The sequence below is a fragment of the Cebus imitator genome, unplaced genomic scaffold (assembly GCF_001604975.1).
Source record: "Cebus imitator isolate Cc_AM_T3 unplaced genomic scaffold, Cebus_imitator-1.0 Scaffold97, whole genome shotgun sequence".
Classification (NCBI taxonomy): Eukaryota; Metazoa; Chordata; class Mammalia; order Primates; family Cebidae; genus Cebus; species Cebus imitator.
The window spans coordinates 2115341-2131612 of record NW_016107412.1 but is presented as its reverse complement, the minus strand read 5'-3'; the positions used below and the strand labels follow the sequence as shown (position 1 = coordinate 2131612).

At 34.0% G+C, this 16272-nt stretch overlaps 1 protein-coding gene across 10 annotated transcripts in view; it reads right to left on the bottom strand.

Moving 5' to 3' along the window:
* Window positions 1–16272, bottom strand: part of PCDH15 (protocadherin related 15) — a 1323555-nt gene that overhangs the window by 341275 nt on the left and 966008 nt on the right. For all 10 annotated transcript variants that reach the window (XM_037741275.1, XM_037741277.1, XM_037741276.1 and 7 more), the window contains 2 exons: window positions 12819–12953; window positions 11156–11305 (listed from right to left, as the gene is read on the bottom strand). In XM_037741275.1, the coding sequence (XP_037597203.1) occupies window positions 11156–11305; window positions 12819–12953 (285 nt within the window). The remainder of the gene's footprint in view (window positions 1–11155; window positions 11306–12818; window positions 12954–16272) is intronic.

The following is a 16272-nucleotide window of genomic DNA, read 5'->3' as shown; positions in this document are numbered from 1 at the left end:
TACTTAAATATGTGCTAAACACTTAATAATGTTTAATTTGATGATATAAGTCAAGGTATTGTCAAACCAAAATATAATATGCCTTTCTTCACTAGTTGTCTAGTAATTACTTAAGGTCATAAACTATATGTTGATAGTTTCTTTATTATGATCTGGCATCATGCCCAATACTTTAAACACACCTCACAATAAATGATTTTAACATAAATGTGTTAATTGTTTAACTTTGCCTTTTTAAAAGCATATATAACTGACTTATGTTTTCAGTCAATTTAGTATTTCAGGAGTCTTTGAAATGATTCTTCTGAATAATCAAGTTGGGAAGTACTGTGTTCTAGAGATACTAATATAACTGCAGTTTAAAATATTTTACTTTAAAAATTTTTAAATGAATTAATCTCAAATATAAGTAATTTCCCATGACTCACATAGACATTCCCAACACACACTTTACCTACATCTATTAGTTCTTTTTATTCATTTCTTCATCTAACAAGTATTTATTAAAGGCCAGTGTGATGTGGCTGTGTAAGATATTAGGCATACAGTAGTGACGGAAGAAGAGGAAAAGTAGGCAAAAAAATTGACAATAATTTTGCTCCATTTGAGCCTATAATTAAGTGAGGGAAGCAGATAATTTAATAGTATAAATATAAATTTTCAAATGTGCTGTGAAGGAGAAATCAGGATGCTCCAAGATAATAAAGGGGTAATACTGAGAGGGGCAAATCATGGAAGCCTTCTTTGAGGAAGTGACATTTAAATTAAGACCTAAAAGATGGAAAGCATATGAATAAAAGTTATCTCACCACAGTGGGAGCATCGTAACAAGTAAGAGACAGGTAAAATACTAAGTGAGAAAATTAAACACTAATCCAATAATAGGATACAGATTATGTGCTTTATTTTTATAGCAGTAGAAAACCATTGAAGGGATCAAACATGCTAATTATTTGATGTGATTTCAAATTTAAAATACCTCCCTGCCTTATGAATGAAGAAGAGGGAGAGAGGAGACAAAAATAATACTCAAAGAAGAAAATCGCATGGGTTTAGGTGAAAGTTGATAGTGGCAGTGAAAGAAAAAGAGGTAGATGTATTAAATAAGTATATGAGGAAAAATTGATAGGAGTTGGTAACAGATGGGAGGTGGGAGTCAATGAGAATGTGTAAAGAATAACTCTTTAGTCGGGCGCAGTAGCTCACGCCCATAATCCCAGTACTTTGTGAGGCTGAGCTGGACGGATCACCTGAGGTTGGGAGTTTGAGACCAACATGAAGAAGCCCCATCTCTACAAAAAAACAAAACAAAACAAAACAAAAAACCATAATGAGCAGCACATGGTAGCTCATGCCTATAATCCCAGCTACTCCAGAGGCTGAAGAGGGAAAATCGCTTGAACCTGGGAGGTGGAGGTTGTGGTAAGTCAAGATAGTGCCACTGCACTCCAGCCTCGGTAACAAGAGCGAAACTCTGCCTTAAAAAAAAAAAAAAAAAAAAAAGAATAACTCTTTCTCCAGCTTGAGCAACCAAATGGAAGCTGTTGCTATTGCTATTTTCTTTCTTTTCTTTTCTTTCCCCTTCCCTTCCTTTCCTCTCTTCCCTCTTTTCCCTCTCTTCCCTCCCTTCCTCCCTTCTTTCCTTTCTTTTTTTTCTTTCTCTCTCTCTTTTCTTTCTATTTCTCTCTCTCTCTTTCTCTTTTTGAAACAGAGCCTTGCTCTGTTGCCCAGCCTGGAGTGCAATGGCATGATCTTGGCTCATTGCAACCTCTACCTCCTGAATTCAAGCAATTCTCCTACCTCAGCTTGCCGAGGTGTTGCTATCTTCTTAGATGGAGAATATTATCCATTTGAAAAAAAAATCCAGATCATGTAACCAAACTTTAATTAAAGTCTTCAGCATGAATGAATAACCTATATGAGTTTAGAATTACATGTTAATGTATATGTTTCAATTCTAATGCAAATAGATTTAGCCAAGAAAAGAATATATACAGTAGTCAAAACAGCATGGTAATGATGGTAATGGTACCAAAACATGACCCACCAATGGAACAGAACAGAGGCCTCAGAGGCAACTCCACACATATACAACCATCTGATCTTTGACAAACCTAACAAAAAAAAAGCAATGGGGAAAGGATTCTCCATTTAATAAATGGTATTAGGAACACTGGCTAGTCATGTGTAGAAAGCAGAAACTGGATTCCTTCCTTACATCTTAACACTAAAATTAACTCCAGACAGATTAAAGACTTAAACATAAGATCTAACACCATAAAAACCTTAGAAGAAAACCTAGGCAAAACCATCAGGGCAGAGGCATAGGCAAGAACTTCATGACAAAAAGCATTGGCCACAAAAGCCAAAATAGACAAATGGGATCTAATTCAACTCCAGAGCTCCTGTACAGCAAAAGAAGCAATCATTAGAGTAAACCGACAACCAACAGAATGGGACAAAGGTTTTGCAATCTACCCATCTGACAAAGGGCTAATATCCAGAATCTACAAAGAACTGAAACAGATTTACAAGAAAAAAACAAACAAACCCATTCAAAAGTGGGTGAAGAACATGAACAGATACTTTACAAAAGAAGACATATGAGGCCAACAAGCATATGAAAAAATGCTCATCATCACTGGTTATTAGAGAAATGCAAATCAAAACCACACTGATACTATTTCACGCCAGTTAGAATGGTGATCATTAAAAAATCTGGAGACAACAGATGCTGGAGAGGATGTGGAGAAATAGGAACACTTTTACACTGTTGGTGGCAGTGTAAAATAGCTCAACCATTGTGGAAGACTGTGTGGCAATTCCTCAAGGACCTAGAAATAGAAATTCCATTTGAACCAGCAATCGCATTACTGAGTATATATCCAAAGGATTATAAATTGTTCTATTTTAAGGACACATGCACATGTATGTTCGTTGTGGCACTGTTGACAACAGCAAAGACCTGGAACCAACCCAAATGCCCATTGATGATAGACTGGACAGGGAAAATGTGGTACATATACACCATGGAATACTATGCAGCCATAAAAAAACAGTGAGTTTGTGTCCTTTGTAGGGACATGGATGAATCTGGAAACCATCATTGTCAGCAAACTGACACAAGAACAGAAAATCAAACACCACATGTTCTCACAGGCGGATGTTGAACAATGAGAACAATGGACACAGGGAGGGGAGCATCTCACACTATGGGGGAATAGGAGAGGAACAGTGGGGGATAGGGAGGTTGGGAGGGATAAGATGGGGAGAAACGTCGGATATCGATGACGAGGGGATGGAGGCAGCAAACCACATTGCCATGTATGTACCTATGCAACAATCCTACATTATCTGCATACGTACCCCAGAATCTAAAGTGCAATAATATATACATATATATATATATATATATACATAAGAAAATATTTTCTCAAATTTATCATTGTTGATATGATTCTGATTAAAATATTTGTATCTCCAAAAAAAAGAATGGTTTTTAGAAAAAATAAAATGCTTCAAATATCAAAAATAAATTAAAATTGTGTACTAATGTAAAAATAGGTCTACATTTTTGTAAGCTTTTCTTATCAAGTCTTTATCTGGTATTTGGTGAAACACTGAACTGCATCAAGACCTTAAGTAAAAATAATCCTCAAACTTTAACCATGACATCATACACACAAAGAAAAGGAAAGAAAATCATTATTTAAAATAAATTGTCATCTACTGTCATACCACCCTGAACACTCCCAATCTTGTGTGAAATAAATTGTCAAGAGACATTAAAATACTCTATAGTTTTTTCTTAAACTTGAATATTTGAAATTATAAAAGCAGAATTTAATATGTAATTTTATGTTATGTACATGTGTCTTCCACAGAGTACTAAATAACTCACATGACCCACAGATATATATACAGATAAGGTAGCAACAAATATTAATAATCAGTGCTTTACCTAATTAATGAGAATGGTACAATAATAATAGCAAGTTACCATGTATCCAGCATTTGCCATGTATACATATGATAGTAGTTTATATAATTAGTTTAATAATCACAACACTCTTATGAGGTTGGTACTATTAATATCACCATTTTAAAGATCAGCAAACTGAGGTACAGAAGGTTATATCATGTAATAGTACAAAGTGGCAGAAAGGTATTCAACTAGCTAGACTGGTTCCCAATTATATTGTCTTTAAGTTGGATTCAACATCATCTCTGTCATTTAAAATCTTTGTTAGTTTGGAATAATCATGCATCATTTTATTAACTCACATTTTTCTATAAAATTAGGCTATGAAAATAATTACATGGGAAATTTTTTTTCAATATTCTATGACCTATGATATAACATAACTAAGAAATTAAAATATGTCCAATTTAAGAACAGGAAGGGGTAGCTTGCCTGAAGCTGTTAAGTTGGAGATTATCTTGGGAAACATCTATGTGAGATGATACTTCCTGTGTGATAGAATTCTTAAGCCAAATTGAGCATATTTCTAGAATGAGGCTTTTTCTAAACTGATTGAAGGTACAGTAGTAGAAGGAATTAAATTCTATGGATATTAACTTAATCCCCACTGTGTCTAACTCATTATGCTGACCACTGATGGCTAGATCATTAAAAGTTTTGCCTTAAAGGAATTTACAGGTCAAAAGGGGAAACAGACTTGTAAAAGCTAACCTTAATACAAGGCACAACACAACATGTGGGAGACAGAAATGATAGCTGGTGTGTGGAAGCAATTCATTCTGACTTTCTAAGAAAATAAAGGCTTTATTAAAGAGGTAAAAATTATACTGTGTGTTAAAGTGGTTTTTTTTTTTTTTTTTTTTAAGATACAACTTGGGTCAAACCTTCAACCTGAGAGAGCTCTCAATAGTTACAGATGGGAAGAATATTCCATTTTAAAAAAAAGTAAAACAAAATCCTACATATTCTCAAGGCCCATAACATGAAGGGATATAACAGAAGATGAAACAAATATATTTAAGAGTATTACACAGATATCCTTGAGTGCATGTATGGAGCTTTGTTCCTTCCACTGGTAGGTGTTGGAGGTGGGTGAGGATTGGTTCTGGCTCAGTGTCAGAACAGTGTGGTAGGAAATCTGGAGAAATAGCCAGATTGCTCAACATAGTCTACTGTAGTAGGCTAAATTATGGCAGCACGTACGCATGGAAAAGGAACTGGTGATGGAAATAGGAATGCAAACTGGCACAGCCACTTTAGAAGACAGCTTCTGAGTTTCTAACAAAGATATCCATATTCATTCTATATGATCCAGCAATCCCACTCCTTGATATTTACCAAAAGGAGTTGAAAATTTATGTCCATGCAAAAAGCTTCACATAGATGATTATAACAGCTTTCTTAATAATGGCCAAAATTTGAAAGCAACCAAAATATTCTTTCATGGAAGAATGAATAAATAAACTGTGGTACATCTAGACAATGGAATATTATACAGCACAAAAAGAGATGGGCTATTAAGTCATGAAAACAAATGAAGGAAATTTAAATCTGTATTACTAAGTGAAATAAGCCAATATGACAAGGCTACATACTATATGATTCTAAATGTATGTTATTCTGGAAAAGACAAAACAATGGAGACCACAGAAAGATCAATGATTGTCAGGGGAGGGAAGGAAGGAAGCAAGCAGGAGGGGAGCATAGGCAGACCACAGGATTTTTAGAGCAGTGAAACTCCTCTGTGTGGTACTATAATGGTGAATATATGTCAATATACATTAGTACAAAACCATGAAAAGAAATACTAAGAGTGAATCCTAATGTAAATTACATACTTTGGATGATAACAATGTGTGAATCTAAGTTCACTAATTGCAACAAATGTGTCACTTTGGTATGGGGTGTTAATGGGGCAGGTATGCATGTGGGGACAGGGAGCATATGGGAAATCACTGTATCTTCCTCTCAATTTTGCTATGTACCTAAAACTGCTCAAAAAAAAAAATAAAATCTTTAACAGAACAGAGGAAATGATGATCTGCAAATACATTTTTAAAATAGAAATTGCCTAAACTGAACAATAATTTGGATGTTTGCAGGTAAAGCAGAGGGGAAACAAACAAGACTGCAAGGTGCCTACCTGCTGCCTGTGGAACCTAAAGACTCAGGGTGTGCCTCACAAGATAGCTGCCTCCAACAGCACTAGATGCATGTTTTTGAGTGTGCATGTTTGTTTATTAAAATAAATATAATTGATTAATGTATTTTGAAGTGCTTGTATAAGACCCATTTTGCCATGTCCAACTGATATCCGGGAGGCCAGCTTGATGCTTCAGAAGGTGGTCATCACAGGGAATTTAACTCTGGGAGACAAGAATATACAGACGTGATGATTGTAAACTTGAGGAGAGAAGAAAAAGAAAAGAAGTACATATAGGTATTTGAAGAATGTTAATTTTTAAAGGGTGATAATTGAACAAGGAGCCAGCAACATCTCTCAGCCAACAGAGAGGTAGGATGGGAACAAGAATGTTTTCATAAAAGGGTATTGTTGAAAGCTTCACAAAGATTAATGACTTTTAAGTTTGACATGTAGAAATAGACTAAGGGCTATACAATTTTATATGATTTTAGTGGTGTGATGTGAGTGACCCAGATTATATTATAGACAAGATAGATAAATACAAATACAAAGATAGATATAGATGAATATATGCAGGCGCTTAGATGGATACATTTTTGTCAATAAGGAAAATAATCAGAGCAGGATAGCAGCATGAACAATCATATCTGGGATTGGCAATTAGACCACAACCTGCGGATGTTAAGAATGTTAATTGGGCAAAAGGAAGGAATCAGTCAGTGGAGAGAAAAAGATTACTGCAGTGAAAGAAATGGAGTAATTGGTGGAGCACATAAATTGGAAGGAGTGGACTCTAAGGCAGGAAAGAGGAATGAGAAGCATTGCAGAAGGGAAGGAGAACTAAAAACCACAAGAAAAATGGAAAAAGGTGGGGTGAGGATCACAGGACTCAACTCTATATGGGACTCCATCTTAAAGACTTAAAAAGTACAATTATTCAGTGGTTCTTTTAAAATATTGTTGTGGTTTAAAGCTGTAATTCTCAAAATTGGCTGTATATTAAAACTGCTGCATTTTCTTAAATAAAATCTAAGTTACTCTGTTATGGGTGGCCAGATCATTTAATAAAAATATCTTAAAATGAAGTGCTGCTATTAATATTTCAAAAGTTCCTCAGGTAGAATGCTAATATTCAGTTATCATTGAGAATCACACTTAAAGTGAATTGGAGATGTTTAGGAATAGTGTTTATGGAGAATTGGATACCTAGCTACTAGTATTCAAATCTACTTCTTCAAAATATTAAAAGCTGTATCTTTTATTAAGAGTAATTGTCGTTTCAAGGAAACTAGTAACGTGTGGAGTGAGAGCTTAAACAATGGAGCATGGTATTTATTAGTGTCAGCCTATAAGACTGAATTGATATCTCATAAAGTGGTCTACATGGAATGAAAAATAAAGTACTCTCATGCAGTACTTTTCCCTTAAACAAAATATGTGTTAACAATGTGATTGTACTTCAGATCCAGTTATGAAAGACGGCGTGATTATACTTCAGCTCCAGTTACGGAAGATGGTGTTGCTCCTTTAAGGCAGCATTCCTCTGAGTGCTGTTCATGACCTATATGCATGAGAATCACTCCAGTCCTTTTTGCAAAAATCCAGTGTAAGAGACATACAACAAGCCAGAAGCTCAATAACTGAGAACTTTTAACAAAGATCTAGTTAAAACTTTATAACCAACCAATATGCTCCTTGTAGAAAGAGCAGATACTTAATAAGAAAAATAAAGGGCTGGGCATGGTGGCTCAAGCCTGTAATCCCAGCACTTTGGGAGGCCGAGGCGGGTGGATCACGAGGTCAAGAGATCGAGACCATCCTGGTCCACATGGTGAAACCCCGTCTCTACTAAAAATACAAAAAATTAGCTGGGCATGGTGGCACGTGCCTGTAATCCCAGCTACTCAGGAGGCTGAGGCAGGAGATTTGCCTGAACCCAGGAGACGGAGGTTGCGGTGAGCCGTGATCGCGCCATTGCACTCCAGCCTGAGTAACAAGAGCGAAACTCCATCTCAAAAAAAAATAATAATAATAAAGAAAAATAAATTGTCCTTAAAGAATTGAGTATGAACTCAGAGCAGGCTAAAAGAGTCCTATGGCTACACTGAAAATGACAATAATTAAAACCTGTTACCCATGTGTCTTTTCCTGACAGTGCTCATTGTCACTTTTGTTTCAGACACTTTCAGTCTATTTGATGTCAGTTTACTAACTACCAAGTAAACTGATGTATCCTGTATCTGGTCAATGGGGAAAGGCAGGGTTGTGATGAGATATAGCATAGGGACCTGTGTCGTGACTCTCAAAGGGTATATGCAGATCAGAGTTCTATATCGAATATTTGTTTCAAATATATTCTCTCAATGAGAACTAATGTGTTTTATGCCTGGGTTCTTGGAGGATGTTTTACAGCAAGACCATTCTTCTATCACATACCAGAAATACTAATTATAAAGTTTCTTCATACTAATTATGAAGAAATACTAATTATGAAGTTTCTTTTGAGGACCTTCAAAGAATTTCAAAAATTGCAGGCATGCAGACACAAACAACAATCTTGCTTCATAATCCACATAGTTCAGGGAATATATATAAAATATAAGTCTTTAAAGGCAAGGAAATATCTGTTTTACAAAGAAATATGTAAGGGAAATTAACTTTTGTAAACTCTAAAGAGAAATAAGCCTTTGATCCCTGAAGGCAAACATTTTTTAGATAGAGTTTCACCACATAATTGCTATGATTTCCTTAGTTATACTGTGTAGTTCCCTGCTGGCTGTTTTTCTGTGTAAACTTACTTTCATTTCCAATTATGTCATTATAGAGATGAAAATCAGGTCTAATTAAATAAAAACATGACAATAATTGTCATTCTTTTATTTTTATAAACTACTGTATGACTTTTCTATCCCTGAAAAAGTGCTTCAGTAAAGAAAAATGTAACTCTCATGGTTCATCAATTGCCTAGAACTAAAAGCCATGTATCTAAAGCTTCCCATTCTTTCATATCTCCATTCATTCATTCATTATTATTTGTCTAAATGTCTTCCTTTCTTTCATCCTCAAATAACTATTAAGAAGCTATACTATATTTTATCTTATAATTTTACCTTTTATTTCAGATTCAGAGAGTACATATGCAGGTTTAGTACTTGGGTATATTGTATGATGTTGAGGTTTGGGGTATGATGGATTCTGTCACCCAGATACTGAACATAGTACACAATAGTTAGTTTTTCAACCATTGCCCCTTCTCCCTCTCTCTCCATAGTAATTCTCAGTGTCTTTTGTTGCCTTCAGCAGCTGCTATATTAAACATCTACTATATGACAAGAAATATAGATACATATGCCACTGATACAGAAATAAACTAATTATAGTTCTGCCCTGAAATCAAATGGTTTAAGCCACATTACTCTTATTAAGGTGACAAGTACCATACCAGTATGTTGAGGTTCACTTGGGGTGGCTGACAAAATACTAGAAAATTATCAGGGAAACTTATAGATTAGTCTCAATCCTTGTGGAAGGCTGAAAGGTTTTGTTGAGATAGGTTCAAGGCAGTCCATCCATTATGTGAGGGAAGATACAGGGACAAAAAAGGCCTTCCCAGTTTAAGTCTCTTTACCTCACACCCCTTTGTCTGTACTCTGTTTACTCCTGTAAACTTTGTGCTGGATGACCCCCTCCGAGGGAGATTAAAGGGGAATTACCCGTTAATAGCATTTATTCTGGGCCCAGAACCTAAAGCTTTTATGATTAGTAAAACCACTCTTTTAACCATGTTAATTATCCACAAGTATGTTGACTTAGAACCACTTTTACAAAATCTTTTACTGAATAAATGTAAGGATGAAAAGAGTCTTGGTCGATTGGTGATAGATGCCCTCTGAAAGCAGCCAATGACCATCCCTAGCCCACTTTAATCACTGTAATAGTATGAGAATGCATTCATTCATCCATCATTGAGTCATGGTCTGCAGGCCAGACCTCGGTGGTGATGGTCAACGTCTCACCAATGTATTTAAAAATTTACTGTAGCAGTTTGAAACATTTTTCCCTCTTTATTGTATATAGAGCAGAGGATATTTACACATGGAATAAACATTTCCTTGAATTCCCAGTACCCAGGCTATCATGTCACCTTTCCATAGAACTCAAGAAAGCATATCTTAATTCATAAATAAAGAAATCATTTAATGATTTCTAATTTTAATTAACAATTAATGCAAAGCTGGCCATGATCTCTCCTTAGAATAAATATTTACTGCATGGCTAATATGTCTGCCATATGATAGTATTACAGTGGCAAACAAGACAGCCAAACTTGCAAAACGCCTGAGTTTTCAATTTGAAATAAGGGAAATAATAATTTCATTTATTATAGGGAATATGATCTTGATGAGAGAGGAAAAGATATACAGAAAAAACTGTGTGTGTGTGTGTGTGTGTGTGTGTGTGTGTCTGTGTGTGTTTGAAATAACTTACTTAAATGTAATACACACAGTTAATTGTAAAAATAAGATAAATCAGGAGTAAAGATGTTGCATGACTTATGTGTTCAAAGTTACCATTTACTATCTAATTTAAATTTTTCTCTGCTGTAATGATTATAATTTATCCAGGTAACCAATATCCAGTGGGATTATCCACCAGTTGACTAAGTTAGTTTTTGTATTTATCTCCAATTGAAATTTAATCAATTACTACAGTAGTAAAAAGTGATCTGAAGATTTAACTATATATTCAGTATATTCAAAAATGTATTTAACATATTAAATGTTGTAAAATCAAGTGTAAACTAGTCAAATAGCTTTGTTTGCCTCAAAGAGCCAGTTAAATCTCCTTTAGAATCCTTATAGATATATGCTTTTTAGAAAAGTAACAAAAATTTAAAGCTATTTTAAGCTAATTATGCTATACAGTATGAAATAAATTTTTCTTATGTAATTTCTTGATGAACACATTGTATGATACCCAAGTAAATAACTGCTTTGAGAATGCCCTCATATTATGTGAGCAGTTACCTGTATGACACTGTCTCCAGGTCTCATGTCTGTATAAACATACACATCATAGGATATTTCCGGGAAGGTTGGCGTGTTATCATTTGCATCCATCACTTGAATATTGACAATGACTGGCTGACTTTCTTGTACACCATCAAATGCTGTTATCTTTGGGAGTAGAAAAATACCATTAATAGAGAAGTTGTGCAAATATAAGCAATACAAAATTTACTCTTACAGTTTAACAAGTTTCTTATAGGTAATCTTAGAATTTTAAAGGATATAAATGTTTTGTTGAAAAAATTAGGTAATAAAAATGTAATACTACATGTATTAAATATAAAAATGTAATACTACATATATTACAAGTGTTCTAACGTGTTAAGAAGTACTGAATATTTTAAGATATTCAATTCCAAGCATATTTTATATAAGAAGATATGCAAAATATCATTTAAAGTGGGCCAATAACACTGCTGACTGGTAAGGGTTAACTACAATTTAATCCATACAACTTAATTGGAAAATATTATTTGCATTTACATATTTTGCATACAACGGCTCCTTTTACAATCAATATGTTTATGCCATTAAGAGGGTAAGTGCCCTAGAAACACATTGTAATATTGTAATTTACCAAATAGCAATATTCAAAGGACTAGGTGGCACCAGTTAACTATGGTATTTTATACATTGTCAACATTTTAACAACGTCTGACAAAATTAATGCTAAGGCACCACCATCTTTGTCTAAGTCAACCTTTTATCTAACTTTTAACCATCACATAAACTTTTCTGGAAATCTTGATCTTTTTCTGTGTAGGTTTCTTCAGAAATAAATTCTATATATCTTGTTTAACTGGCACCTTATCTTACCTCATCTTTCTCCTGTGTCTGATTCAAAAATTCTGATATAATTAGAACTTACATTTTATCTTTATTCAACTGTCAGCCCTACTATGCTTCTTATTTATGTGTGAGTGTGCATATGTATGTATGTCTATGTGTAAGTGTGTGTGTATTTTCCTATCTCATGATCATTATTTACAATTACAACTTTAATAACCTTTACTTTTTTCTCCCTTGATCAGCCTAACCCATGATTTACCTACCTCAGCACTACTGACACCTTGGGACAAATAATTCTTTAATATGGGGGACTGTTCTGTGTATTATAATTAGCAGTATCCTTTATGTCTGCCTACTAGATGCATATAGTACCTCTACACAATTGTGACAACAAAAATGCCTCTAGATGTTGCTAAATGTTCACTGGAAGAAAAAATTATTTCCTCCTGAGAACCACTAGCTCAACCCTATGACCAAATTAAAAATACAAGAACCACCACCAAAAAGGCTAGGAAATAATTCCTTATATTTCAATTTAAGACAATTACGACTGTTTGGTAAAGACTAAAATTCTCACTTTCTTTTTATATTTTGAAAAGTTTTTTTTTTTCTTCTGTGAGGAGGAATGTAAATATAACTACACAAATGACAAACAAAAGAGAGGGACATGTAAATAATTTTTCATTGATCTTCTCTCTGGTGTTGAACATAATGTATTTTTCCCCCAAGTCATTGACCTTTTCAGTTTTAACCAGACATCTCCTTCAGTTCCATACAACATACATACATGCATTCATATATACATACATGTATTTATACAAAACCCCTTTACCGAAAAGGTATAAGTTTGCTGTTCTTCCCTGTCCACTGGTTGAAGTAAGGTGAGGTAGCGAGTAATACCAGTCTGTGTGACAGTGAAGACGGAGGTGTAGTCATTCAGAAAAAGGTGAAGCTCTGGGTCTTTCATCTATTTAAAAAAAAAATGACATTGTTTCAAACATTGAATAAATAATGTAGCTATTAGTCCATTACCTAGAATTTAATATTTGAAATTTATTGCAAAAATCCATATAAAAGTATTAAGAATTTCTAAAGATAAACAATATTTAACTAGATATGCACTCATAAATGAGCTAAACTCTTCAAAACATGGTGACCTATATTGCAGAATACAAAATACTGAAATACACACAGATATAATTAATGTGGGGAAAAAAGGAAAAATAATAGAAAAACGGAAAGAATAGAAAAACTCCCAATTAAATATATTCTTAGTGATTATTTATTATCAGTATTTTCCAAAACAGCATTGGACTGGAGAAATAAGAAAAGCAAATTGCAGTTCAAAATTTTAGCAATAAGATTTTATAATTACTGCATTTGTAGTAATAAACTGCATATATGCTTATCACTATCTTGATCGTATAATGCAAAATAGAAATAAAATTGGTTGTGTATTGTTCATTACCTATAAATATCATGCTTGCTCTTTCTTACTTTAATGCTGTAAACATTCTTCAAATGAGACCATGTTTATTTTAATTAAAATATTTCAGATAATTTGATTCAAAATATGCATAAATTTAGCAAATGTGTCTGATATAAAAGTCAAGAAAAAAATAATATATACTTAAAAAGAAAAGGATTTAAAAATTAAAGTCTGAGAGATAATCAACTTAGCATTGGAGACCTTTTGCAATTTCATTGCCACTCTGAAAGAGAAGAAAGACATCATACTCTAAATTTAGAGAAAGGGCAGCAATATCAAGTAGGAAGGCTAGCACTGATGTCTGCATAGTAGGAAAGACAGGCAAGTGGGGCAAAGACAAGAGGAATATTGAAGGAGCAGACTATTAGGAAGGCTATGAAAAGAGAAAAAGAAGTGATACAGGGAGGTAAGGTGTTTTTCTTGATTATAGTACATTTCAAAGTATGAAATGTACCATGATATGAAATGAACTTAATATCATAAAACATGTTTCTAGCTCTGGTGTTAAGGGCCAAGGGAAGAGCAAAGAGTAGAAAATTGTTAAATGTATTTAATTTGAAAAAACAGAAATTATAATTTAAAAATTTATATGTAAAATACAAAAGTTGTAATGCACACTACTATAAAATGCAAACAAGTTTTGATCCACAATATAATCTGTCCATCTTTTAAAAGCTTCAATATGTGTAGTGAAATAATTGGTTTCATATGAACCTAAAACAAGTTATGTATTCATAAATTTCATACTGTAGTAGCTTCTACATTTAGGATTTAGACTTAAGTCACTATGCCACATATAACTTGGAACAATAAGAAATACTATAGATAATAATTCCAAATGGTGTCTTGACTATAAAATGATCAAAAATATTGAGAAATAGTTCAAGAGGCTTCACACATTGACATTTTCAAACAGACACTTCAGTTTTTTTTCATTTCAGTGTCATGAGTCCAATTAGTCAGTATACCTAAAAAGTGGGATATTCTAAAAAAATCTAACGTTAGTTAATTTCAAAAATAATTTGGCCAGGTACAGTGGCTCACACCTGTAATCTCAGCACTTTCCGAGGCCCAGGCTAGAGGATTACAAGGTAAAGAGATCGAGACCATCCTTGCCAACATGGTGAAACTCTATCTCTACTTAAAATACAAAAACTGGCTGAGCATGGTGGCACACGCCTGCAGTCCCAGCTACTCAGGAGGCTGAGGCAGGAGAGTCACTTGAAACTGGGAGACAGAGGTTGTAGTGAGCAGAGATCATGCCACTGTGCTCCAGCCTGGCAACAGAGTGAGACTCTGTCTCAATAATTAATTAATTAACTAACTAATTTATAAAAGTCCATTAGAAAATGTATGTCTATTTTCGAATTACGTTTTAAGGATCCTTGTTATTTTACACTTTAGAGTGAACTGCAATTAAATTCAATTATTACTTTAAGGTTGACCACAAGTTTTAGTTAACACGCAGTTCAGTCAAAGAGAAGGTATATAAGTATGAATGTCTGCCATTAGTTTTGTGTTTAACCCGGATTTACCTAATCACTGGGCTTTTAAGTACATATAGGCTTCTCTAAATGTCCCAACAATGGAACCATCTGGCATGCCTTATTTATTCAGACACTCAAGCCCCAAATGCAAGCTGAGGAAGTTTTGCTATTTAACTTGCTTACCAAATATTTACTTTGTTCTTTTTGTTCAAATCATTCTCTACCTCCATTTGTTCCATCATTCTGTTTCCTTTATACCTTAATTCTCTTCAATTTATTTTCTTCCCTTCAAATGTAACCTCTGTTAATAAATTTGTTATGTATATTTGCTCATATCTTCACCACCCCTTTTTAAGGATTTGTGTGTGTGTGTCATTTTGACAGTACAATACTGCAGTACTGAGTTGTGGACTAGTGTGTCCAAGGGTGACTGTAGTATAATATGTTGTGTCACAAGTAGTGCTTACTTTTTACCACTTTCAAGAAAGCCTCAAGGTTTTGTCAAATGCTTTTCATTTGAAGATAATGCACACAGCCATACTCTGTAAACAAAGTTCCTCATATTGGATAACCAGAAACATTAAAGATCCTTTGTTAATTTATAAATTAATAAATTAATAATTATAAATTAATAATAATAAATTTTGCTAATTTAACTGTCTCAGCTTCTTGGGTGCTTTTGTTTTGTTTTATTTTTGAGACAGAGTCTCCCTCTATTCCCAGGCTGGAATACACTGGCACAATCTCGGCTCACTGCAACCTCCGCAACCTGGATTAAAGAGATTCTCCTGCCTCAGCCTCCCCAGTAGCTAGGATTACAGGCATGCACCACCACGCCCAGCTAATTTTTGTATTTTTAGTAGAGATGGGGTTTCACCTTGTTGCCCAGGATGGTCTCAATCTCTTGACCTTGTGATCTGCCCACCTTGGCCTTCCAAAGTGCTGGGATTACAGTGTAAGCCACCACGCCTGGCAGGGTGTTTTAATAATAACTACGTAGCTAGAGAAAGATAACACTTCTCAGAACTACAGTGTATTTGTTTTTTGTGAAGAAGATAATGTATTACAAAAAACTAGCACTATACATGGCATATTATAGCTCATTCTAATATGTAATTTATAGTTAATCTCTGATCAAAACATAACATTCACATTTATGTATATATTTAAAATAATAATCATATATAAATGCTATTGATAAATATCCTTGTGTTAATTTAAGTACAAAAATTTAGGAAGCCAGATTTGGAAATGTTCAACAAATTAACACTTAACGCTTAATATTTGAGCTTTGTTTTTAAAAATAGTGC